The sequence below is a fragment of the Citrus clementina genome, unplaced genomic scaffold, assembly GCF_000493195.1.
Source record: "Citrus clementina cultivar Clemenules unplaced genomic scaffold, Citrus_clementina_v1.0 scaffold_2, whole genome shotgun sequence".
NCBI lineage: Eukaryota > Viridiplantae > Streptophyta > Magnoliopsida > Sapindales > Rutaceae > Citrus > Citrus x clementina.
Genome location: NW_006262688.1, coordinates 6,425,283 through 6,449,210, shown reverse-complemented (window position 1 = coordinate 6,449,210; position 23,928 = coordinate 6,425,283). Strand labels below are relative to the sequence as shown.

The 23,928-nt window shown below is 33.6% G+C and overlaps 3 protein-coding genes and 1 pseudogene across 3 annotated transcripts; 2 read left to right on the top strand and 2 right to left on the bottom strand.

The window, feature by feature from the left end:
* Positions 1-248: 248 nt before the first annotated feature.
* LOC112100841 lies at positions 249-1,695 on the bottom strand (annotated as a pseudogene).
* Positions 1,696-3,565: 1,870 nt separating this feature from the next.
* LOC18052917 (UPF0481 protein At3g47200) lies at positions 3,566-4,988 on the bottom strand. Its single transcript, XM_006446000.2, has one exon. It carries the CDS (start codon positions 4,929-4,931, stop codon positions 3,603-3,605), a length of 1,329 nt encoding a protein of 442 aa, XP_006446063.2. The 5' UTR covers positions 4,932-4,988; the 3' UTR covers positions 3,566-3,602.
* Positions 4,989-9,720: 4,732 nt separating this feature from the next.
* Positions 9,721-10,407, top strand: LOC18052916. Its single transcript, XM_006445999.1, has one exon. It carries the CDS (start codon positions 9,721-9,723, stop codon positions 10,405-10,407), a length of 687 nt encoding a protein of 228 aa, XP_006446062.1.
* Positions 10,408-14,672: 4,265 nt separating this feature from the next.
* LOC18052915 (UPF0481 protein At3g47200) lies at positions 14,673-16,027 on the top strand. The gene has a single exon (XM_006445998.2). The coding sequence runs from the start codon at positions 14,700-14,702 to the stop codon at positions 15,993-15,995; it is 1,296 nt and encodes a 431-aa protein (XP_006446061.1). The 5' UTR covers positions 14,673-14,699; the 3' UTR covers positions 15,996-16,027.
* Positions 16,028-23,928: the final 7,901 nt, after the last annotated feature.

Below are 23,928 nucleotides of genomic sequence, written 5' to 3'. Positions count from 1 at the left end.
TTTGTTATTTGTCATTAGTTGGACTAGGACATAAAAAGTGTAATTTTATCTTTAACTCCGAAAGTATAAAAACTAAAGAAATATTTTAATGCGATCAGTTACTAGCAATTTCATCTGAATGTCATAACCAGCAGATTACAAGCACAAAATCAACCGCTTTTATTATTATATATTCTAAAATTGAGCTTAAAAATGATTTTCAAAATAAGTGAAATATTTCCGAATTATTGGAAACAGTAGAAATTAATTTACAGTGCCATCATGGGACAAGCTGTTTGCATATGATGGTTACTACAAGATTAACGGCAGCTCTAATGACAGCAATGGTTGCCCATAGATTGTTAAAGTATCTTTTCCCCCTTTTTTCTTATTTTATCTATACATGATTATCTCTTTTATTCTGATTGAGGCACACAAAACAGTCAACTGGCAATACAAGTGAAATTAATCCACAATGCGATGATAGAGCAAACTGCTTGTGTGACGGTGAGGAGAAGAAAAATAACAGCTCAAGTTTGCCTTCCGACTATGCCACGATGTTTTGCAGTAGGCCTGTATATCTTCAACGACATCAGCATATTGGAAATCATGACCAACAGAGTATATTTTCTAAGGCGTTTGAGAGCAGCTGATAATATTTCACGGTCCCCCAGGCCAATAATTCCATTTTGAATGAGTATGTCGGCATCTATTGGAGTGCGGAGAAGGAAATACATGATCGCAAAATAGTCATTAAAATTTCGGGGGCAGCCATGCATATTCTCGAAAGCTGGAACATATCGATATAAACATTCTGTGTGACTACTAAATGCTGTAAAAAATGGAATTACTAGAATCCCATTATTGAATTTGATCTTAGGTAGATTTTGTGTTCTTGACCCTGATTCAAACTTCACTCCAGCTTGATGAAGTTCCTTTATCCCGGGTATATTTTGATAATTGAATTCACTTCAGTCACGTGGCTGGGATGGCTGGAGACAGAGGATAATAAGATCAAGAAAATGTTTAGCATTGGAAATGTGGGGACCTATCAAATTTATATCACCTATTGGAAGAAAGGCTGATTCTTGGGAGAAAAAAGTACCGGTGCTAGTTATGAGGGAAATTCCAAAGTAAATGTCACCACAAGTAGCAGTTTTGCCTAGATTAAACAACTCACGGAGAATGAATAATGGAAGCTGATTTTCCTCTAAGTACAAGTCGTATCGCACTTGTATGCCCAGGAAACTCAACCCTGATTCTCTAAACAAGGGATCATCATCAGTTCTGAAATTACCCTTATATTTTCCCAGAAATAACTCAATCAGAAATACAGCATCCAATAGAATCATGGTTACGAACTCATCACTTCCAAGATAAATGGTATCTGCATAATAATTGCGCAATTTCACTTCCCTTTCCCTTATAAATGCAATGACATATGGCATGCTTACCTTTGTTGGTTCAAGAAAGTAATGCAGATATATTGTTTTATTATTTTCCATGGCTTTCAGCTCTTCGTTACCATGATGAAGCGGGCCGATTGAAACAATCTGCGGAGTGTAATCTCTTGGATATAAACCCCGTCGGGACTGAGGAACTCTGTAGATGCAACACTCTTCCGATCAGGGGTCATGCAAGGTCTTGAACTTCCTACTTAGAGAATCTGCTACTCAAAGAATCTGCTAACTTGATATCAATCGATGCATGGTCCATGCTATACATATTTCCGTCGCTTGCTACGGCAGCAACACGAAATATATGAAACTTGTAATTAAATTAAAAAAACACCAAGTTTCATATATTTCGTGTTGCTACCGTAGCAAGCGACAGAAATATGTATAGCATGGACCACGCATCAATTGATATCAAGTTAGCAGATAATAGTCATTAAAGAATCAACGATCACTTATTTTTCAATAAATATACTGAATAAAAATAATACATATGGGGCATGTTTGACAACTTACATTAAATTGTACTAATATATATTTGTCTGAAATTACATTATATTGTATTATAGAAATATGTCTAGGCTGTATTGTATTGCATACTATTTATATGCATGTAAGTGTTCTCCTCCATCCCAATTTACTATTTGTTTATATTTAACACTTACGGATAAAGATTTATACTCATATGAGTTTGTGTTAAGCATTGAATCAACCATTAATATTTGAGCGTTATGCATTCACATCCTAAACACTCAAATTTTTGCAATTAATTCTAGTATTTTTTTTAATTTTTTTTCTGGCAATTACTGTTTTCATTTACTTTGATTGCTGCCACACAGCAAACAATTAGGTGATGGGTAATTCCGAGATGTTGTGGATTCTTTGAGAAAGAAATTCGCGACCTTGCATCCCTAATCCAAAGGGTGTTCACATCCAAGTGATTACACTCCAAAAATGGTTTCAATTGGCCCACTTTATCATGGTTATGAAGAGGTGAAAACAATGGAAGCGTATAAAATAAGGTACCTTTATCACTTTCTGGAATGAACTAATGTGAGAGTTGAAGATTTTCTTACATTCATAAAGAATGTGGCTGACGAGTGGCTGCTAGAAAATCAGCTTCCGTTATTCATCCTCAATGAATTGTTTGAACTAGCCAAAAACAGCAACATACGGTGACTATTACGCGGGACTTTTCTCGATATCAAATAGCCGTCGTTTCCAAACTAGTTGTATTCTAATTCTCCCAGAAGCAGAACATTTTCTTGATTTGCTTAGAATCTGTTTTCAGCTACCCTCGTCCCGTGCCCAAAGTGAATTCGGAGGTCAAAAATACCCGGTGAAAAGAAGTTCACCAATCTGAAGTCAAATTTTAGTTGGGTTCCACTTGACATCAGTTTTAATAAAGGGATCCTTGAAATTTCTTTTCTTATAGTATATTATACCACAGGGAGCTTTTATAGAAATATTCTAGTTTTCGAGAGTACGCATGGCTGTACCTGTTATTTTAATGACTATATTATGATCATGAGTTATCTTGTGCCCCCTCCAGAAGATGGGGAATTACCCATTCAGAATGAATTATTGGAGTGGGGAATGATGGAAGATTGTGAAATGTTTCTCTCAACATTATCAAAGAGTGTCTCCTGAATGAAAATTTTGGATATGGTGATCTTGTTGAAGATAAGCTGAGCTAGTACAATGCCTTGGCACGATTGGAAGGCAAACTTGAAGCAAAATTATTTCAGCACTCCATGGACTTGTTCTATCAGTGGAAATAGGTTAACTAATTAATTTTCACTATTTTCTGTTCGTATATTTTTCGGAAGGATTTCGCTTGTATAGTTTGTAATAGTGCTTCTGGTTTGTGTCGCTCAATCACAGGATGTATAATAATTCATTCAATGGTCCTGTATAAAAGTTCCAATAAAATTAATGATAGCGGGATGAATTCTAGTCCTTAGATTGAATTAATGATTCAGTTTTAATAAAATAATTTTGAAAATATTATCTGATAGCTATAACGAAAATCAAACTATAATTACCAGTGATAGAGTAATTATTGAAAATCAAACTTGACACAACACAACTACATAATGAATCTCTCTTATTCTGTAATTGATGTACACCAGCAGAAAAACACATAATTTGAAAGCTCTAGAAATTAATCTATAATGCGATGATAGAACAAATTGTTTGTGTGACGGTGAGTAGGAGGAGAATAACAGCTGCAATGACAGAGATAGAGGCCCATGGAGTGTTGAAATAATTTTGCTTCAAATTTGTCTTCCAACTGTGCCATGGTGATTTGCAATAGGCCTGTAGAGCTCTCGCGACATCGACATATTGGAAATCATGCCCACCCTTGACACAATCTTTGCTAAGGCTATGGAAAACAGTTGACAATTTTTCACTATCCCCTAGACCAATAATTTCATTTTGAATGAGTAGATCCGCATCTTTTGGTGTCACCAGAAAGTAAGTCATGGTTATGACATAGTCATTAAAATATTTGGTCGGATAATCATGCATAGTCTCGAAAACTAGAAGATTTCTGTAGAAACGCTCTGTGGAATCAAACAAACTGAAAATCGGAATTTCCAGAGTCCCTTTATCGAATTTGATGTCAAGTAGATTTTTGTTTGGTCCTGATTTAAACTTGACGCCAGCTCGATCAAGTTCCTTTGCACCAGGTATGTTGCGATAAGGGAATTCACTTTGGGCGGGTGAGTGGGGTGGCTGAAGAGAGTGAAGACAGAGTATAATCAGATCAAGAAAGTGTTTAGCTTCGTAAAAGTGGACTGCTATAAAATTCTCAGCATCTATTGCTAGAAGATTGCTATCACGGGAGAGCCATGAACGGGTAAGAGTCCTAAGGGAAATTCCCTCATAAATGTCATCATCGTGGGTTGTTGTTTTCGCTAGATCAAACAACTCACTGAGAATGGATAATGGTAACTGATTTTCTAGGAGGTAAATGTCATATCGCATTCCAATACCCAGGACACTCAACTCTGGTGATTTCTTGAATAAGATATCATCATCAGTTACAAAAGTAGGAAGACGAGTTGCTCTAAGAAAGAACTCAATAAGAAAGACAGCATCCACTAAAATCATCGTTATGAACTCATCGCTTTCAAGATCAATGGTGTCTGCATAACAATTGCGCAACTCCGTCTCCTTTTTCTTTATAAATTCAAGGAACTGTGCCATGCTTACCTTAGTTCGTTGAAGAAAGTGATGCAAGTATCTTAGCTTATGCTCTTCCATTGCTTGTAACTCTGGGTTACCATGATGAAGCGGGCCGATTGAAACAAGTTGCGGAGTGTAATCAATTGGATGGAAACACCGCCTGGTCTGAGGAACTCTGTAGATGCAGCGCGCTTCGGATGAGGGATAACGCAAGGTCTTGAGTTTCCCACTCAAAGAATCTGCTAACTTCTCCATATCAATCGATGCATACGCGCTTTTATCCATATTTTCTATCACTTGCTGCATTATTAACAAAATAACAATGAGAATTATCGCAAGTTGTAGAACAAGAGACTTCCAGTTTCCCTGTCAGTAGCTTATGCCCTGCAGTTATGAACAAATCCAATAATTGACTCAAAAAGGCCCTCGCATGAACATTGACGCGGTCTAACAGACAAAGACTTTCTTTTTTACTTTTTCTTTTTTCATTTTTTTCCCTAACTTTACACAAATTCCAAGACTCTAGGCTCTGCTCCGTAGCTTGCACTGCATATGGATACTCATTCATGTTTGGTGTGGAATATTATATTGTTATTGTCAACCACTTTTTTTTTTTTTTATTACATATTGTCTGCCACTTTCTAAATTGGACTTATTCCCAATATTTCACTGCTTTTCTAATGCCTAAGTTTAATGATAAGCGACAGCCGAATAACCCACAGGTAATTGCAATCAAAGAATTAATTATTGGATAAAAAGTTGCCATAGCTACAGGTGCTTTTAATTGGATTCAAATCCTCTGCTCATTTTATCTTTTACTTGTTAATTGAATTTGCTTGTTTTTTCTTTTACTTGATTTTTATAATGACATTGCCTAGAATATTATTCTTCGTCTCTTTTGTTTTATTTTTTTTTTTTGTCTCTCTTTTCCCTGTTCAATATATTCAAAATGTGGCCCTGCCACAACTTGGAAAATGTTCAACGCTGCCTCACTGTCATTGCATTTTTTAAATCTATTTTGTTTCTAAAGTGATTGAACGTGAGAGCAACGTAGTAAAAATTAAATGAATACATGATTGAATGTTTTTATTTTTTTTAATGTCTCTGAAGTCTTGCTTAATGCTAAAAATGAAACAAGTTGTTTTTTTTTTTAAATATAAAAAAATGAAACAAGTTGCTTTCTTGGAAAATTGAATAATTTTGTTTCCCCTCTCAATTATTCAAGCAAACAACAAGTTGGCAACTAGATCGCCGAATAGGCCAAAAATCAGCTAAAAATCAGCCATCATCCCGGACAAGTCAACCTACACAGGAAGAAATACAAAGAAAGGATAAAAATGAAAGATGTAAAAAGTTATATCATAACGAGAGATCTTAAAATATCTTTACTGTACATCCACTTAATTAATAGTTATATTTAATTCAAATATACATGTCATCTATGTATTAAATAGGTGTAGTTGTAGTATAACAATCAATAACAACTGCAATAATTTGCAGCAACTTCATCTCAAAGACATAACAATCAATCATAATGATTGTACAATACTAAGATTAATACAATACTAAGATTTTTTTACGTATAAATTAACTGCAATAATTTGAAAACTGTATAAATTAATCTACGATGCGATGAGAGAGCAAAGTGTTTGTACGATGGTGCGTATTAGGAGAATAACAACTGCAATTTCAAAAATAGATACCCATGTAATTAATGTTTTTTTATTAGGAGTTGCCTAAGTTACAGTTCATGTAACTTACAGCCAACTCCTCTTACTTGTTTTTCAATGCATTTTCTCTCTCTTCAGGACACATAGCTATCAATTATTAGATGTGTATGTTACATTAAATGTAAGATAACAAGATCTTTTTTATTAATAGAGATATGTCTACTCATTGAAATCAACGGTATATATTTTTTACGTTATTGATACTATAAAAAAATTATAGCATCTCAGAGGATGGTCTTTTTTATTTAAAAAGATATCGTGTAACTTTAGAGCCTTGTCTTTCAATTAATATATGGGCCCGCCCTTTATGTCTCGATTCAAACAATGGTGGGCCTACAATTAATTTGGATGGATTTTCATTTTTTCACGGCACAAAAAAAAAAGTCCCTTGTGAAGCCGATGGACCTACCATTGATATTCAATATAGTAATATGCTGTAAAAAAAATAAAAATTACAGCATTATAGAGGATCTTTCTTTTTTATTTAAAAAGATATCATGTAAATTTATAGCCTTGTTTCTAAATTAATATAGAAAAAGGAATATTTACATTTTAAAATTTAGAGAAATGGTCACCAACACTTTTAAATTTTAAAAAAAAGACACTAAGATTCCTTTTAGACCATAATATCTTTTACCTAGTTCTAGTATCTTAAAAAAATTGTCTCTAATGTTTATAATAAATAAAAATATAACATTAAAATAAATGTAATGATATATATATTTTAAAATAATGTTAGTATGATCGTGTGATCCGAGCGTGATTAACGGCTGTCATTGATCCCAAGGTTGCTGAGGCTGTAGAGGATCGTTCTCAGCTGGATTTCCCAGGCTGGGGGGGTCACACGGTTGTCTGACAGACTCCCATTACCTCTTTTTTTGCAGATTCTGATTATGAAATTTTTTTCTGCCCTAGATTTTCTTCCGTGGCTGCTATGCTGTGGCAATTCTAGCAAAGATACAACTAAATATGCTGCATTTGGAGAAGCAAAGTTATGTAAAAAGAACGTTAACAAAGAATATCTTGGAATCAAAACTCGAAAAATGAAAATGATAACACGTGTAAGTATTTTGACACCGTCTAAACTCTGAAGTGATTTCAGAAAATGGAAAGCAGCATGTGATGACTATCTTTCTCTTGAGAAAAGCAGTGAAGTCGGTTAAGTTCATCAACGAATTATCTAACTCGGAGTTGTATTGCGAATAATTGTTTCTATTCTAACAAAGAAGTACGAAGTGCAGATCCTTCTGTCGTCAATTGTCAAGGGTATTAAACCTAATGAATAAAACTGGAAAAATCACAAAAATTCAAAGAAAGTGGATGGCAAGGAGGAGTAATTTTCAATTTTCAATATATGGATTCCTGTATGTCTCGACTCAAATGATGGTGAGCCCACAGTTAATTTGGATTAATTTTCAATTTTTCACCGCACGAAAAAAGTCTCCAGTGAAACTGATGGACTTGCCAATTGCTGTTGATATTCAAAAAAATTTCCTGTGATCCTCTTTATATGTTTCATTAACCTCACTTTTGCATTAACTCCATTAATTTTTAAAATTATCCTTAATAAGCATTCTGCCCACTCTCTGTTCACGTGGTTCATTTGAATACTTTTTTTAAGAATTTTGAACAACAAAATAAAAGAATCAAATCTCAGAAACCAGATAAAGCTTCGAATCTTTGAATAGCCATCCCTCTGCTAACCAAAAAGAAGCTAGCTATGCCCCCCGTCGGGATAGGATAAGAAGACAGGGCGGAAGGTTAAAGAAAGTCCTTCGCATAAATTACTTTGAATGGGTACGGAGTGTAAATTGGTTTGAATGAGTCTGGATCGCTTGGAGTTCTTTCTTGCCAAGAGGAAAAGCGTGTACAGATTTCCTCCCCTCCCCAACCAAGGGCTTTTTTGGCGTGGAATATAATCCCAAAGCACTACAAAGAGTCAAATAATGTGATGCAAAGCCAGAAAATTTCTTTTCAACCAATCCACTTCGGCTGACCTCTAGTGGGGTCATGTTGCTTTTTATGAGACTGTTTGACCTTTTGCGAGTGTCCACCCTGGCTTACCTCCTTCTACGGACCTATCTACACTCTCTCAAGGATTTCTCAGAGAATAGATTACCAGACCCAGAAGTCAACTTTCCCGTATGAGTATTCGGCGCAAATCCATATGGAAAGGTCCGACAGATTGGTTGAAATAAAGATCGGGCTATTCAGGATCGGCTAAATTAAAAAATAATTATGAAAATATTTTTTTTCTTTCACATGCACTCCTCTCTCTAGTATGACCGTAATCACCGCCATTTTTCTTCATCACAACAAGTTCATCCTCATTATCACACCACTCTTTTAAAAACAAAAAGAAAATCTTGAAAATGCTGATAAAAATTCCAAAATTCGTCTTCAATATTTAGAGTTTGCATTCTATTTGCTTAGTAAAACTAGAATTTGTTTACATTACTCAAATTCATGGCTTCCAAAGCCCAACTAGCTTTCATTTTGCTTTTGATTATTTTGTTTAAATTGATATGTTTAGATGTTTTGCATTCAGACGGAAGTTTTTCTTTTTTGCATCAGTAATTATGGGGTTTCTCATTGGCTTGCCAATGGTGCACTTGTTGCTTCTCATACAAGGGAGTTTGCAATCAAAATCGCCACCAGAACTATAAGTGCAGCAAATGGAAAACTGTGATAATCAAAGACTCAGGAAAAGCGAGCATTGATATAACTTTGTGAGGTTAATCTTTGAACAATTTAACCAATTAAAAGAATTATAAAAAAGGATAATCTTGAAAATAAGTGGGGTAAATTAAAAAAAGAAGGATGGAAGAGATAAATTTAGGGGGTCAAGTATCACTACTCTATTTGATATTGAGTATCAATTAGTTTTTCTTTTTAATTTTTTATTATTAGAGTAACGATATTTAACCTCCTTCATTCATCCCATCAGCCCCTGTTTCTCAATCAACTCCATTGAAAAATTTAAAATAATTATTATCTCTCAACTCCAACATATCCTTGAATCACAATTAAGCTTGATCCTCCATGAGGTCGCTGTAGTGCGCTTGTTGCTGGTACAGCCGTACCCATCGTGATTTAGGGAAGACTTTAGTGCCCAATAATACAAAATTTGTGAAGAACGGTGGAATTAGGAATTTGCAGATTTTCAGAACTTTGTTTCTTTTCCCTAAACTTTTTCTCTATAAGCCTGAAACTATGAAGAATTTTCTGATAAGGTCAGTCGATGAGTTGGGTTGATAACAAAATCTCAGATGCACTTAAAAAGTTCACAACAAAAATCAATTTTAAGTGCATCTAGCAAGCATAATAGTGAACTACAATCAGTTCGAATACATGAAATCGCTAACATGATTGCTATTGATGAAGTTGAGACTGGTAAAGTAGCAAACCAGATTGGAACTTTGCAGAAAGCATGTGATACTTGTTGGGGTTATGATTTTCATTCTGTTTGTAGTTTAATAAAGATGTTTAAGGCAACTTGTGAAGCTCTTCAAAGCATTGTCAAGAAAGGATCCAATTATTCTCAACGAGGTGATGTTGATTCAGCTTATAATATTATTACATCTTTTGATTTTGTGTTTATCTTGCATGTAGTGAAGGAGATTCTAGGAATTACAGATATTCTTTGTCAAGCTTTACAACAGAAGTTTCAAGATATTTTAAATGCTATGCACCATGTGTCGACAACAAGAGCTTTTATTCTAAAAATGAGAGAAGACGGTTGGGATTCTTTTCTTGAAACTACAAAATCATTTTGTGAAAAGTATGAAATTGATGTACCTGATATGAGTGGTCTTTACATAATGGGTCTTGGTTGTTCTTGTCATCAAGAGGACCAAATCACAATTGAGCATCATTATCAGAGTGATTTATTTACTGCTACAATTGACTCTCATTTGCAAGAGTTAAATAGTAGATTCAATGAGAAAACAATGGAATTGATTACTCTTAGCTCAGCTTTAGACCCAAAAGATGGTTTTAGATCATTTAATATTGATGATATATACAAACTTACAGAAAAATTTTATCCCTAGGATTTCACGGAGCAAGAGAGAATTATTTTGAAATATTAGTTGTAGCATTATGAGCTAGATGTGCCTCATCACATCTAAATTATCTGAAATATTTCAAGGACTAGTGGAAACAAGAAAATCACATTATTATCATCTAATTGACAGATTGATTCGTCTTATATTGACACTTTCAGTTTCCACAACAACTACAGAAAGAGCATTTTCAACTATGAAGATTGTTAAAACAAGCGTTCGTAACAAGATGAGAGATAGATTTCTTGTGAACTATTTGGTTGTTCACATCAAAAAAGAAATTGCAGGAACCTTTAGTACAAAATCTATTGTACTTGATTTTTGTTCCATGAAAGAATGCAAAGCTCAAGTTTAGGAGATTTTATAATTTTGTTTGTTCACTTGCCTGTATGTTTTGAAACAAAATGTGAACTTTGATTAAAGTACTTTATTTTTTATTATATTAATAATTGCTTATTTGCATTAAAAATTTTATTCATTTTTTTAAAAAAAATTCTTTGACCCCTCCAGCCAAAATTGGCTTATTCCGCCCCTGATTGTTGCTGATTTGACTTCACATGTGATTCACTTCTCTTTAAAGTTTTTTTTTAAAAAATAAGTTAATATGGTAAAAAAAAAAAAGTCTCTCTTGTGATATATTGATGCAATACATATTTTTTGCATCTCTCAATTTCTTACGTGAAAGCAAACGAACTAATTTGAATCGAATTTTGATTTTGATTTGTCATGTATAGTTTATAAGAATGTACTAATAAAGTTTAATTATTTTTATATGCTGATCAAATAACTAGCAACTTTCTAAAAAGTTAGTACACTAACATCAAATCATCACAGAATCTGTTTTTGAAAAACTTTTTGAGGACAGAATATATCAGTCGACAATAGTTAAAAATTAAATACATTTCCTTATTTTAAAAATGAAGATATATTTTGTTAAGAAATTAATCTTATAATAAAAGAGCTCGTAAATCAAAAGCTTTTATTATTAATAAATAAGTACTATGAATACCTTGATTTATAGTTGTATTATTTTAAACTAATACCAATTCATTAACTTTATCTCCTTTTCATATTACAATGATAAGTTTGACTAGTGGCATCCCTCCAAATACAACTTTAAACCCCTTTTCTTTATTTACCCATTAAAATGTTTATAAATAATATAAAATTTGTTTAACACTTCCATCAATGACAAAGATGATCTTACTAAAACTTGTTCCTCACGACTCCAACTATTATCCCATTTCAATAAGAATTTTTTTCCTCATATTGCTAGGCATTTTTATCTTCCATGATATCAAGCAATTCAAGATGATATTAGAGGTTTTAACATTCAAAAAGCCTCCTATCCGAAAAGAGGGGGAAAAGAAAAACGTTCAAGAAGCTCAAGCTTCTGTCGTTTTCGAGAATGTCTCATCCATCACTAATGCTATTAAAAATATATAGGACATTCCTTTAAATGACAATCCTATGCATGCAATTGCCTTTGTGAAATATGGTATGTGGAGACGAAGGAATTGCAAGCAACGCAAAATTCAAATATTGGCCAACAGGGGTTATTGATCGCCCATGCCAAGAAGTAGATGCAAGGCCCTATTGATCACCTAGGAAATATTTTATTACCCAGGAATTTAACCATATGCATTGTCGTTTGTCTATCTATTTTAGATATCATGTCTACTAATTTGTGGTTTTCTTGTTTCATTTTGAATTTTACATGAGCTTTGTGCATTAGATATATGAATACGTTTGGAACAACTAAGTTTTCGATTATTTTTTTTTAAATGATATGTTATTGTAAAAGTCTTGCACTCCATTAGTGAGAATAAAATACAGATTTTAATGCATTAGAAACTATGCATTTTTGTCTGTTAATATATTAAAATCTATATTTTTTGTTTGTAAAAGGAAAATTGTTTGCATGTGTTTAATTTCAGGGTTTAAGTATATTTTTATCGTTACATATAATTTTGATAAAGATTAAAATTATAAAATAGTTAAAGGGGTTTAAAGGATTTTAGAGGGACACCAATAGTCGAACTTGTAAATGGTAAAATGATGGATATATCACAAATTGCCACGTCCAAAAAGGCTGTGGTATGGGTTGAAGTCACGAGCTTGTGTTTTATGACTTCTTCTTAGTAGGAGTTGCGTCAAGGGTGAAGCTTTTAACACCCCACAAAAGTCCTTATAACACCTATTTTGAATTTAATTAATTTTAAAATACCCCAGATCAACTTATAAAATACAAATTCATATATTGAAATTAAGTACTTTAAATAAGACTTTACCCAAAAAGAAAATATCTTTTAAGTTTTTTTTTTATAAAACCAAACAAATCTTAAAATCTAAATTATTTACTCACCATCACACAAACCGTTTGTTCAATCATTGCATTGTAGATTAATTTCTATTATTTTCAAAAAAAATTTCACTTGTATTTCTGGTTTTCCTGCTTTGTGTATCTTATTAATCATAGAATAAGAGGGATTGATTCATCAGTTGTACAGATTCCAAACACAACTCAACCCAACCCGAATTTGTTCTAAATCCAGCCCAACACATTCAGTTTGGAATGGATTCAGTTATTGAGTTTTTGTTGCACACCCCAAGTTTCTGCTAGGATTTACATATATCATATGCCCAGTGACTCGGGGTACCTGATTCTTTTGGTTAATAAGGTTCCCCGGCTCTATACTTGCAATCCGGTTCCAGGTTCCCTTGTACCATATAGAAATTGACTGTTGAGAGAAAATACAGAGAAAATAATTTTTCCTCTCTCTAAACGCCATTCGACTTTTAAATTGTGTGACTTGACTTAAATGAATACAATAATTTAGCTGATTTTGGCCTATTCGATGATCCAGTTGCTAACGTGTTGCTTGCTGAATAAATGAAAGGGGAAACAAGATTATTCAATTTTCCAAGAAAGTAACTTGTTTCATTTGTAGCACTAAGAAAGACTTGGGAGAAGTCAAGCTCATTAAAAACCCCTCAACGTTTACTGAGAAAGACTTCGGAGGGGGAAACAAGATTATGCAATTTTCCAAGAAAGCAACTTGTTTCATTTGTAGTACTAAGAAAGGGGGAAGTCAAGCTCATTAAAAACCCCCCAACGTTTACTAAGAAAGACTTCGGTGGAGTCAAGCTCATTAAAAACCCCCAACATTTAGAGAAAAGACACAAAACTTTCTAATATTTAAAAAAAAAATTTCAGAACCCCATCTTTTAACAGGAACTTTTTTTTAACAAAAATTATAATTTTAACATATAATTACTGTTATACCTTTTAGGATATTAAAAAATAATTGGTCATTGTCCAATTTGTTCCTATATTATTAATAAAATTACGAATATACCCTCATTGCCCAATTCCTCTATTTAATTTTTTGTCAAATTTTCTCTTCAAGCCAAATAAATTTAATCCATTACTCAAGAATAAAAATAAATAAAATTGGTTATTAATGCCATAAGAATAACAATTCTCCATCTATCAATCATAAATATAGTGAGGAGAAGAGAGCCAAGGGAATTGTTATTGATTTTTATTGTTATACTAATTCTTATGACATTAATAACCAATTTTATTTATTTTTATTCTTGAGTAATGGATTAAATTGTTTTGGCTTGAAGAGAAAATTTGACAAAAAATTAAATAGAGGAATTGGGCAATGAGGGTATATTTGTAATTTTATTAATAATATAGGAACAAATTGGACAGTGACCAATTATTTTTTAATATCCTAGAAGGGTATAACAGTAATTATATGTTAAAATTATAATTTTTGTTAAAAAAACAGTTCCCGTTAAAAGATGGGGTTTTGAATGTCTTTTTTAAAATATTAGGGTATTTGTGTCCCTCATCTAAACATTGGGGGTGTCTATGTTCTTTTCCCTATAATAATTTCTTTTATAAGTACATGAATTTAACTAGGTCATTAACCATTCCTAACACTTGGTAGCTTTTGGTACACTGAAAAATAGAAAATAAAAAGGCACGGATATGTAGTAAAATACCAAATGTTATAGTCTCTCGCAAAACTTAGAGAAAATCAACTTACCCATCATATATATGTAGCAAAATCTGAAGGCAAATGTTGACTTGCACGCATGAATTCGTTGCAGGCAAGTGTTGTCCATGTGGCTTCAATGAATCTTGGTTTTTCTGTTGTTAAATTAACTAGATACATCGTTTCAGTTATTTCTTTTTATGTCGCATTGGAAATTACATGTTTTATATATTAATTTTGTTGCTACTGCAGCCACCAAGCCACAGAAATATGGACATCAATAAGGACCACGCAGCAATTGATATCAAGTTAGCGGAGACTTTGAGCAAGAAGTTCAAGACCCTGCATTATCCCTCATCCAAAGAGTGCTGCATCTACAGAGTTCCTCAGTCCCAACGGTGCTTAAATCCAAGTGACTACACCCCGCATATTGTTTCAATCGGCCCGCTTCATCATGGTAACGAAGAGCTAAAAGCCATGGAAGATAATAAACTAAGATACTTGCATCACTTTCTCCAACGAACCAAGGTAAGCATGCCAGAATTCGTTGCGTCCATAAGGAAAAAGGAAGCGAGATTGCGCAATTGTTATGCGGAAACCATTGATATTGAAAGTGACGAGTTTGTGGCCATGATTTTAGTGGATGCCGTCTTCCTCATTGAGTTGTTTCTGAGAAAATATAAGGGTGATTTCAGAACTGATGATGATCCCTTATTTGGTGAGTCAGAGTTGAGTTTCCTGGGCATTCAAATGCGATTTGACTTGTATTTGGAGGAAAATCAGCTTCCGTTATTCATTCTCAATGAGTTGTTTGATCTAGCCAAAATTGCTACCTATGGTGACATCTACTCGGAGATTTCCCTCATAACTATCATCCGTTTTTTCTTCTCCAAGGACTCTTCCTTTCTTCCGATTGGTGATACGAATTTGATAGATACCCACTTTTCCAAAGCCAAACATTTTCTTGATCTTATAATACTCTGTCTTCGGCCATCATCCCAGTCACGTGACAAACGGCGATTCAATTATCAAAACATACCCGGGATAAAGGAACTTCATCAAGCTGGCGTCGAGTTTGACTCAGGGCGAGGTAGATCACAAAGTCGACTTCACATCACTTTCGAAAATGGGAGGCTGATAATTCCATCTTTCACAGCATTTGGAGGCCGGACAGAGCGTCTGTACAGAAACATTCTAACTTTCGAGAATATGCAAGGCTATCCCCGATATTTTAATGACTATGTTGCACTCCTATGTTTCCTTATCCGCACTCCGAAAGATGCCGATTTACTCATTCAAAATGGAATCATTGGGCTGGGAGACAGTGAAAGAATGTCAAGTGTTCTCCAAAGCCTTAAAAAAAGTTGTATAATGGGTTCTGATTTCCAATATGCCAATGTCGTTACAGATTTACTGCACTACTGCAAATCAGAGTGGCATGGTTGGACGGCAACCTTGAAGCAGAATTATTTCAACACTCCATGGGCATCTATCTCCGTAATTGCTGGCGTTATTCTCCTAATACTCACCGTCGTACAAACAGTTTGCGCTCTCATCGCATTGTAGGTTAATTTATGCAATTTTCATATTATATGTTTTTTCAGAACGGTTAATTTAATTTGCATGTATACTGCCGGTTTTTCTGTTTTGTGTACCTCAATCACAGAATAAGAGAGATAATCAGATTGATATAAATTAGTTTGTATGATATATCTTATTATAACAACTCATTTTTTTTTTTTGCTTCTTTTTGGTAGGTTTATTACTATTATTATTAGGGAGTTTCTAAGTTACATTTAATGTAATATGCACAATTCATCTCAACCACATAAATTATGGGTCTCATAATTTTGTGTGATTAAGATAAATTATGTAAGTTACATTGAATGTAACTTAGCACTTATTTTATTATTATTTTATTTCTTCCCAATAGGGTAGGCTGACTTGTCGGTGATGATACTGATTTGGTTTGCCACTTCAATAAAGTGCCCTTCCTCAAAAAAAATCGTCAGGATTATCAATTCATTAAAAAACATCAAGAAAGAAATATGTACCGTTTTAAATACGTCTGTTGTTTGTATTGTTTCTCGCTGGTCAATTTTTGCTGGTCCAATTACAGTCCGCATACATTGTTCTCACGTTCAATCATATTGATTTACTTTCTTGTGCATGAACCAGACGCCATTGACTTGTACTGCATATTAACTGTTGATATAGAAGGTCATTTTATACATTTAAAAAAAAAATCTTTTTATTTTCTAACTTCGCTTTTTTATTTAAAAAGAAACCGCGTAACCTTAGAGCCTGTCTCTGTCTCAATTAATGTATTGGCCTGTTATGTCTCAATTCCAACCATGGCGAGCCCACAGTTGATTTGGGTGGATTTTCACCGCTAACAAAAAAGTCCCCTTTGAAATTAATGATTGTCCATTAATATTAATTTGATAAAGAAGTGATGTGTTACCCTCAATGTATTCTATTCTATTATATTATCCCTGCTTTTCATTAATTTTATTAATTTTCAAAATTATATATTTTTCTCTCTCTCTCGAGCATCACCGTAACCACCACCACCACCACCCCTTTTCACACCTCAAGTCCATCCTCATCGTCACTCCATTGTTTAAAAAAAAAGAGAAAAGAGCCTTGAAAATACCCACAAAAAGTTCCAGATTTGTCTCCATTATTTAGAGTTTGCAATCAATTTACTTAGCACAAATTAAAATTTATTTACATTTCTCAAATTCATGGCTTCCAGAGCCCAACTTGCTTTGATTTTGCTTCTGATTATTTTGTTTAAATATTATGTTTAGATGCTTTGCATTCTTGCATCAGTAATTATGGGGTTTCTCGTTGGCTTGCCATTGGTGCACTTCTTGCTTCTTAGGCGAGGGAGTTTTTAATTAAAATACTCTTCACAACCACAATTAGAAGTGCAGCGAATGAGCAAACTGTGATAGTTATGCAACGACTCAGGAAACGTGAACACTGGTATAACATTCGTGGGGTTAATCTCTGAACAGTTTGACCAAGTAAAAGAATTAGAGAAAAAGGTAATTTTGAAAATGAGTAGGGTAAATTAAGAATTGAGACTGAAGAGATGAATTTAAAGGATCAAATATCAATACTCTATTTGATATTTAATTTTATTATTTTTTAAAAAGTGATGATATTTCCTCCTTCATCCATCTCACCAACCTCTCTTTCTCAATTAACTCCATTAAAAAAATATTAAATAATTATTATCTCTCAATATACCCCATATCATACCCAATATATCTTTGAATTACAAGTAAGCTTGTTTGATCCTCCATGAGGTGGCAGTGGTGCATTTGCTGCTACTTGTGTCGGAAGTATTGGGGTAGCTATGGGCCCACACCCATGGGCTCCAGATTAATCCGGTCGTCTCCTAAAAAGTTTTAAAATTAAAAACAAATCCATTTTAGGAATAAGCTCAAACTCTAAATATATTTCGAGTTTGAGTTTAAAGATTTTATCAGGCTCCTGAATCCGAACTCGAGATATGTTTTTTTAATTTTAAAATTAAAACATATTTAAGTCCTCCCAACTAAAAATGTTGAATTTAATCAATTAGTAAAAAATTTAAAAATGTTAATTTTTTGGAAGAAACTAATTATGACAATCTCAGTATCATACTTGAATTGTTTCAGTCTTAGTTGGCGTTTTTTTTTTAACTTAATGACTTAAAGTGACTTAACTTAATTGATTAAGTTAATTAGAGGTGTTTGTTTTTATAACTTAATAAAACTTTTTAGATAATTTTGACTTAATAAAATAAGCCAATTTTTTTGACTTTTTACTTAATGGAGAAATTTGAATTAAGTCAATTACTTACTAATGCAAAAAATATTCATGTTTTATAATTTATTTTTCATACTCACCCATAGACATTTACTCCACATAAAAATATCTATATTTTTTCTTTCTTATATTATATATGATAAAATTTGAAATTTATGATATTTTATATATTAAAATTTTAAAATAATTATGTATTCACTTAAATATAGTTTTATTTATAAATGTTAAAATATTGTGGTATTTAATATATTATTTATTTAACATTCAAATTTAATAAGGATACAAATGTAAAAATACATTTTTTTCAGTTTTTTCAGTTGAAAAAAACAACTTAATACTTATTTTTCGAGATTCAGACGAAAAAACAAACATATTATTCAGATTCAGACATTCAGATCTATTCAGAATTTAGACTAATTCAGGTCTATTCATATTTCAGACAAAAAAACAAACGCCACCTTACTCTCCCTATTTCTTCATGTATTTACTCAAACTTTTTTTATTTGTATTCCTTTAATTTTTTTTTTTTTACATTCATCGTTATTATCAACAGACTGAGACAAACTCTTTAACAGATTTCAGCAATATTTGTTTCACAATCAAATATTTGTCGTCTCAACAGCAACCATTTGAGAAGCCCCTTTTTTTTGGGGGGGGGGGGTTCTATCTCTTCCAATAATATATAAGACATCCAGTGATTATCTTGGTGAGTTTTCTACTTGAAAACAACTAATTTATGATTTTGTTGGTGCAGCACTTAAATATGTGCAATTGAAACCTATAATCTGAAAATTTTCATAAATTTGCCACGCTAGGGCTCCTTAAATTTTGCAATAGTAGTAGGGCGACAAGTAAACTTACATTTGGAAGCATTTTCTGATTTTTGTTCACTGTTTAAGGGCTAGTGTAAAAATGTACAATCAAATATGAAGTTTTAACATTACCAACATAGAATACTAGCTTACACAAGTTTTTTGAGTCATGAGAGAGAATGTGAGAGGGTCTTTCAAATGTTTGTCATCCTAGTCTAATTCCTCTTTAGAGGTCAGGATTGATCATAAATACTTCTTGCTGGAAACCTTAGATAATTCAAATTTAGATGTCTTGAAGATTACGGAGTGTAATAGACAAAGGAAGTTTGTGCTGAAGCTTGAGATTGGTTGTACATTGTGGCTGAGTAGGTGTTTATATGAGGCTCATTATGATAGCCATGTTTACAAGTTTTTTAGAATCTTTAGGGGGAGCTTTTATCAAGTTTGGGTTGAGAAATTTAGCAATTCCTTTAGAAGTTTCCTATGGATTTCTTATAATGAGTCTGGGTTTGTAAGGTCCATTTTAGTTCCTCAAGGAAGAAAAGTAGAAGGTTAAAAGATTTTGGCAGAGGTAGTAGATAAGCTGAGTCGGGGTGATTATGGCAGATCTATTAACAAAAGTGCAGGGCATAGAAGAGATAATCTAAAAGCATGGTCAAATAGGCTTATCAAATCAGAAGAAATGAAGGCTTTTGCTTTTGGTTAAGGCAACAAATATTCAGAACAACTTGTACATGGAAGTTGCCGTGTGCTTTAGGGAGCAGATTAAGGACCCGTGGTGGAAGATCCAAAAGAGTTTGAGTATGATGGTGAATTTAAAGATTGTTCTTAAACCTTATCAGTCTGATAAAGCCATCTTCTTTTGTTAATGTCGGAGGGGTATATAAGAATAAAGTTGGAAAAATAGAGCACGTTTATTAATCCAAGAGAAGATAGATTATTATTATTATAGGGAGGATGGTTGGACATTGAAGGACTTACTTTTCATTTATGGAAACAAGAAGTCTTTGAGAAAATTGGTCAGCAATATGGAGGGCTGGTTACGGTTAATAGAGAAACAAAAAGCCTTGCTTATCTTAGAGAGGCTAGGATCAAAGTTAAGAAGGGTGATCATGGTTTTATTCCAACATTTTTTGATGTTGAAGAAAATGGGTCCAAGTGGAAAGTCAAGCTATGAGTAATTAGAAAAAGAAAAGACAATTCATATCTATCCTCCAGTGATGGCAAGGTTGAAGAAGGCAAGAAAATTATGGATTCCTACGCGTGGCAACAAGGAAAAGCAAAGTGCATATAGTGTAAGTGAAATTAGAGATGAGTATAAAGTTCCTTTTGTACAATTATCCTCTAACAAAGTGGATAAAGCTGGGAAATCCACTGGTTCTGATCCGTGTCAGAATTTTCAAAATTTAAAATGCTTAAAGGTGATTTAAAAAGATAAAGGGCATGGGTTTGAGTTGGGTATTGAGGCCAAAACTCATATGAATTGCAATCAACCTAAGAGAATACAAAGTGGGCCTGACAAGGTTAGTTATCAAAACTTTTTAAAGCTCATCTCTATTCTCTATAATCCTAGGACTCAAGAGCAAGAATTCATTTTTTTAAAACATCCATCTTCCTAAAAACGCTGGGCTAACCCAAATAGACAATTTTTTTTTAAACCTTTTTAGAGTTAAACCCTAAAATTCCAATCCGAGAGAAGATGGATTCTCCAATAACATTAAATCTAGAAAGCCTTGTCTTCAATTTTCCGATTAAGACAAGGATGACATGAAAATTGAATAAAAAATCATGGACTATGACTCAACAGAAACAAAAATTGCCGATGGGGTTAGTTCTGAGAGTGAATTTTATAGGGTTAATTTGACAAAGAGAACATAAATGGCAAGATGTCTAATGATTTTAATGTTCTTGAGGTGAATGACTCTATGGAGGAGGATGCTGAGGGTAGAGTTAATGACATTGAAAATCACTTGTATGCGTATTCAAGTAAGAAGAAGGGTCTAAATCAGAACAAGATGGATCACTGAGGTTGGCTGAAAAGCAACAAGAAGTTGTGGAAGATCACAATTATCGAAATGAGCTAATTGCCTTATTTTCTGATAACAGTGACATGCTTTTTATATCCTGCAGAGGAAAAGAATCTTGTAATACTCAAGATCAACCACTGAAAAATCACTTTCGCAATGAAAGTGAAATGATTGTTCTAGAAAAAGGAGACCAAGAGGCTAGTGTTGGGAATAGAGTTCCTGAGCAAGATGATTCTAAAGATTTTTATAATAAAGACTTGTGGTGAAATTTTCAGTCATTCTTGGAGGAGATGAATTTGTCATTGGTTCTTATGAAAAAGGGAAGAAGTAAAGGTGGTAAATTCTCGAGGAGTAAGAAGACTATAGGGGTTAGAGAGCTGTGTAATTTACAGTCTAGTATAAATTACGAGAAGTGTATTAAGAACGAGGGTGGGAAGGGAGTTTTAGATATTTTATGAAGATTTTGTCTTGGATTGTAAAGGAGTTAAAGAATGTTAGAAAAAGAGGGATGATAAAAGATATTTTGAAGAAAATAGGGTTAGACATTGTAGTGATTCAATAAACCAAGAAGGAAAATTTTGATAGGAAAGATGTAGCTAGTATTTAGAGTTCTAAATTTAAAGAGTGGGTTTCTTTGCCTTCTTTGGGGAGGTCAAGAGGCATGGTTGTGGTTTGGAATACAAAAATAGTGGAAGTGTCGGATTGTCTTATGGGGGATTTTTTATTATCTGTTAAGATTAAAAAAGGCAATGGTGTTGATTGTTGGTTTTCTGGAATTTATTGTCCTTAATGGCTTTTTGGGAGCAATTGGATGGCCTTTATGGTATATGTAGTCCTAATTGGTGTATCGGTGGAGATTTTAATGTGATTAGATTCCCTTTTAAGAAATCAAATAGGGGTAGAGAGACTAATAGTATGAAGATGTTCAATGAGTTCATTAGAAAAGTTGAATTGACAGATCCAGAGTTAATTAATACCTCTCTTACTTGGTCAAATTTAAAGGAAGAGGTTGTGTGTTGTAGGCTGGACAAATTTTTGTTTTCCAGTGGTTGTGAGGGGTTATTTCCTTCTTTTATGCAAGAGGCTTTAGTGAGACCAACTTCAGATCATTGGCCAATTTTGATGTACTCAAATTTCATAAAATAAGGTCCTATGCCTTCTAGATTTGAAAATGTATGGTTGTTGCATCATACTTTCAGGAATAGCTTTAAAAATTGGTAGGAAGAAGCTCAAGTTTATGGATGGGAAGGATACAAATTTATGAAAAAGCTTGATTTGTTAAAACAGTGTATCAAGGCGTGGAACAAAGAGATTTTGGGAATGTGAAGAAGGAAAAACAAAGACTGCATACTAGGCTTCTGGAATTAAAATCAATGGAGAGGGAAGGGAGGTTGAACGGGGAAAGGCGGAAGGAGAGATGTGAAACCAAACAACAGTTGGAATACATAGTTTTTAAAGAAGAGGTTTTATGAAGACAAAAGGCTAAAGTTCATTGGGCTAAAGAGGGGGACTGTAATTCAAAATTTTTCCACCAGATTGTGAAATGAAGATTATGCAAAAACACTATCAATAGATTGGAGATTGATGATGGTTCCATTGTGGAAGATGAGACTGCCATTGAGAATCAAATTTTAGAATTTTTCCAGCAACTTTATGCAAAAGAGCATATTGTAAGGCATGTAATTGAAGGGTTACAATGATGTCCTATTTCAGTTGACAAGGCATCTTGGTTAGAGAGGCCTTTTGAGAATGAGGAAATTAAGATGGCTATTCAGAATTATTGTAGAGATAAGTCTCCTAGTCCTGATGGGTTTTTGTTGGCGGTGTATCAAGACTGTTGGGATGTTATTAAACAAGACTTACTAGCAATATTTAAGGAATTCTACAAACCTAGTGTTGTGAACCCTTCTACTAATTCTACATTTATTTGCCTTATTCCAAAGAAGAATGAGCCTTTAAAATTGAGTGAGTTCAGACCCATAAATTTAGTGACAAGTCTTTATAAGATCATTTCTAAAATCCTTTCTCTTAGACTGAAAGAGGTGTTAAGATAGACCATTTCTTACTCTCAAGGTGCGTTTGTGAGGGATAGACAGATTTTTGATGTAGTTTTAGTCGCTAATGAAGTTGTGGAGGAGTATAGAAAGTGTAAAAGATCTGGTCTTGTCTTCAAAATTGACTTTGAGAAAGTTTATGATCACGTTGATTGAGACTTTTTAGATTTTGTGTTGGAAGCTAAGGGTTTTAGGCAAAAGTGGAGAAGTTGGATGAGGGGCTACTTAAAGTCTGTTAGTTTCTCTATTTTACTGAATGGTACACCTAGAGGTAAAATTCATGCTTCTAGAGGTCTTCGATAAGGGGACCCTCTCTCTACTTTCCTATTCACAATTGTGGTTGATATTCTCAGTAGATTAATGGACAAGACTCAAGAGTTCGGGCTGGTTGAGGGGTTCTCAATTGGTAAAGATAAAATTTTAGTTTCTCATCTCCAATTTACTGATGACACAATTTTCTTCCACCCTGAAATTTCATAATCTTCCCAAAGTTGTGGATTTCTTTTATGCAGTTTTTGGCTTGAAAATTCATTTGAGGAAGAGTTCAATTGTAGGCATAAATTTCCAAGATCAGAAGTTAATTGATTTGGCTTCTTCAGTTGGGTGCGAGATAGGGAATTGGCCTCTAAACTGCTTAGGATTACCTCTTAAGGGGAACCTTAAGAATGCCGATTTCTGGGCTCTAGTCTTGGAGAAAATTGAGAGGAGATTGGATGGGTGGAAGAAAGCTTGTCTTTCCAAATGAGGGAGACTAACTCTTATCCAATCTGTTCTATCTAGCCTT

What these genes read in the sequence shown, in the direction of transcription:
- LOC18052917 (XM_006446000.2), bottom strand. Translation starts at nt 4,931, where the DNA reads ATGCAGCAAGTGATAGAAAATATGGATAAAAGCGCGTATGCATCGATT.
- LOC18052916 (XM_006445999.1), top strand. Translation starts at nt 9,721, where the DNA reads ATGATTGCTATTGATGAAGTTGAGACTGGTAAAGTAGCAAACCAGATT.
- LOC18052915 (XM_006445998.2), top strand. Translation starts at nt 14,700, where the DNA reads ATGGACATCAATAAGGACCACGCAGCAATTGATATCAAGTTAGCGGAG.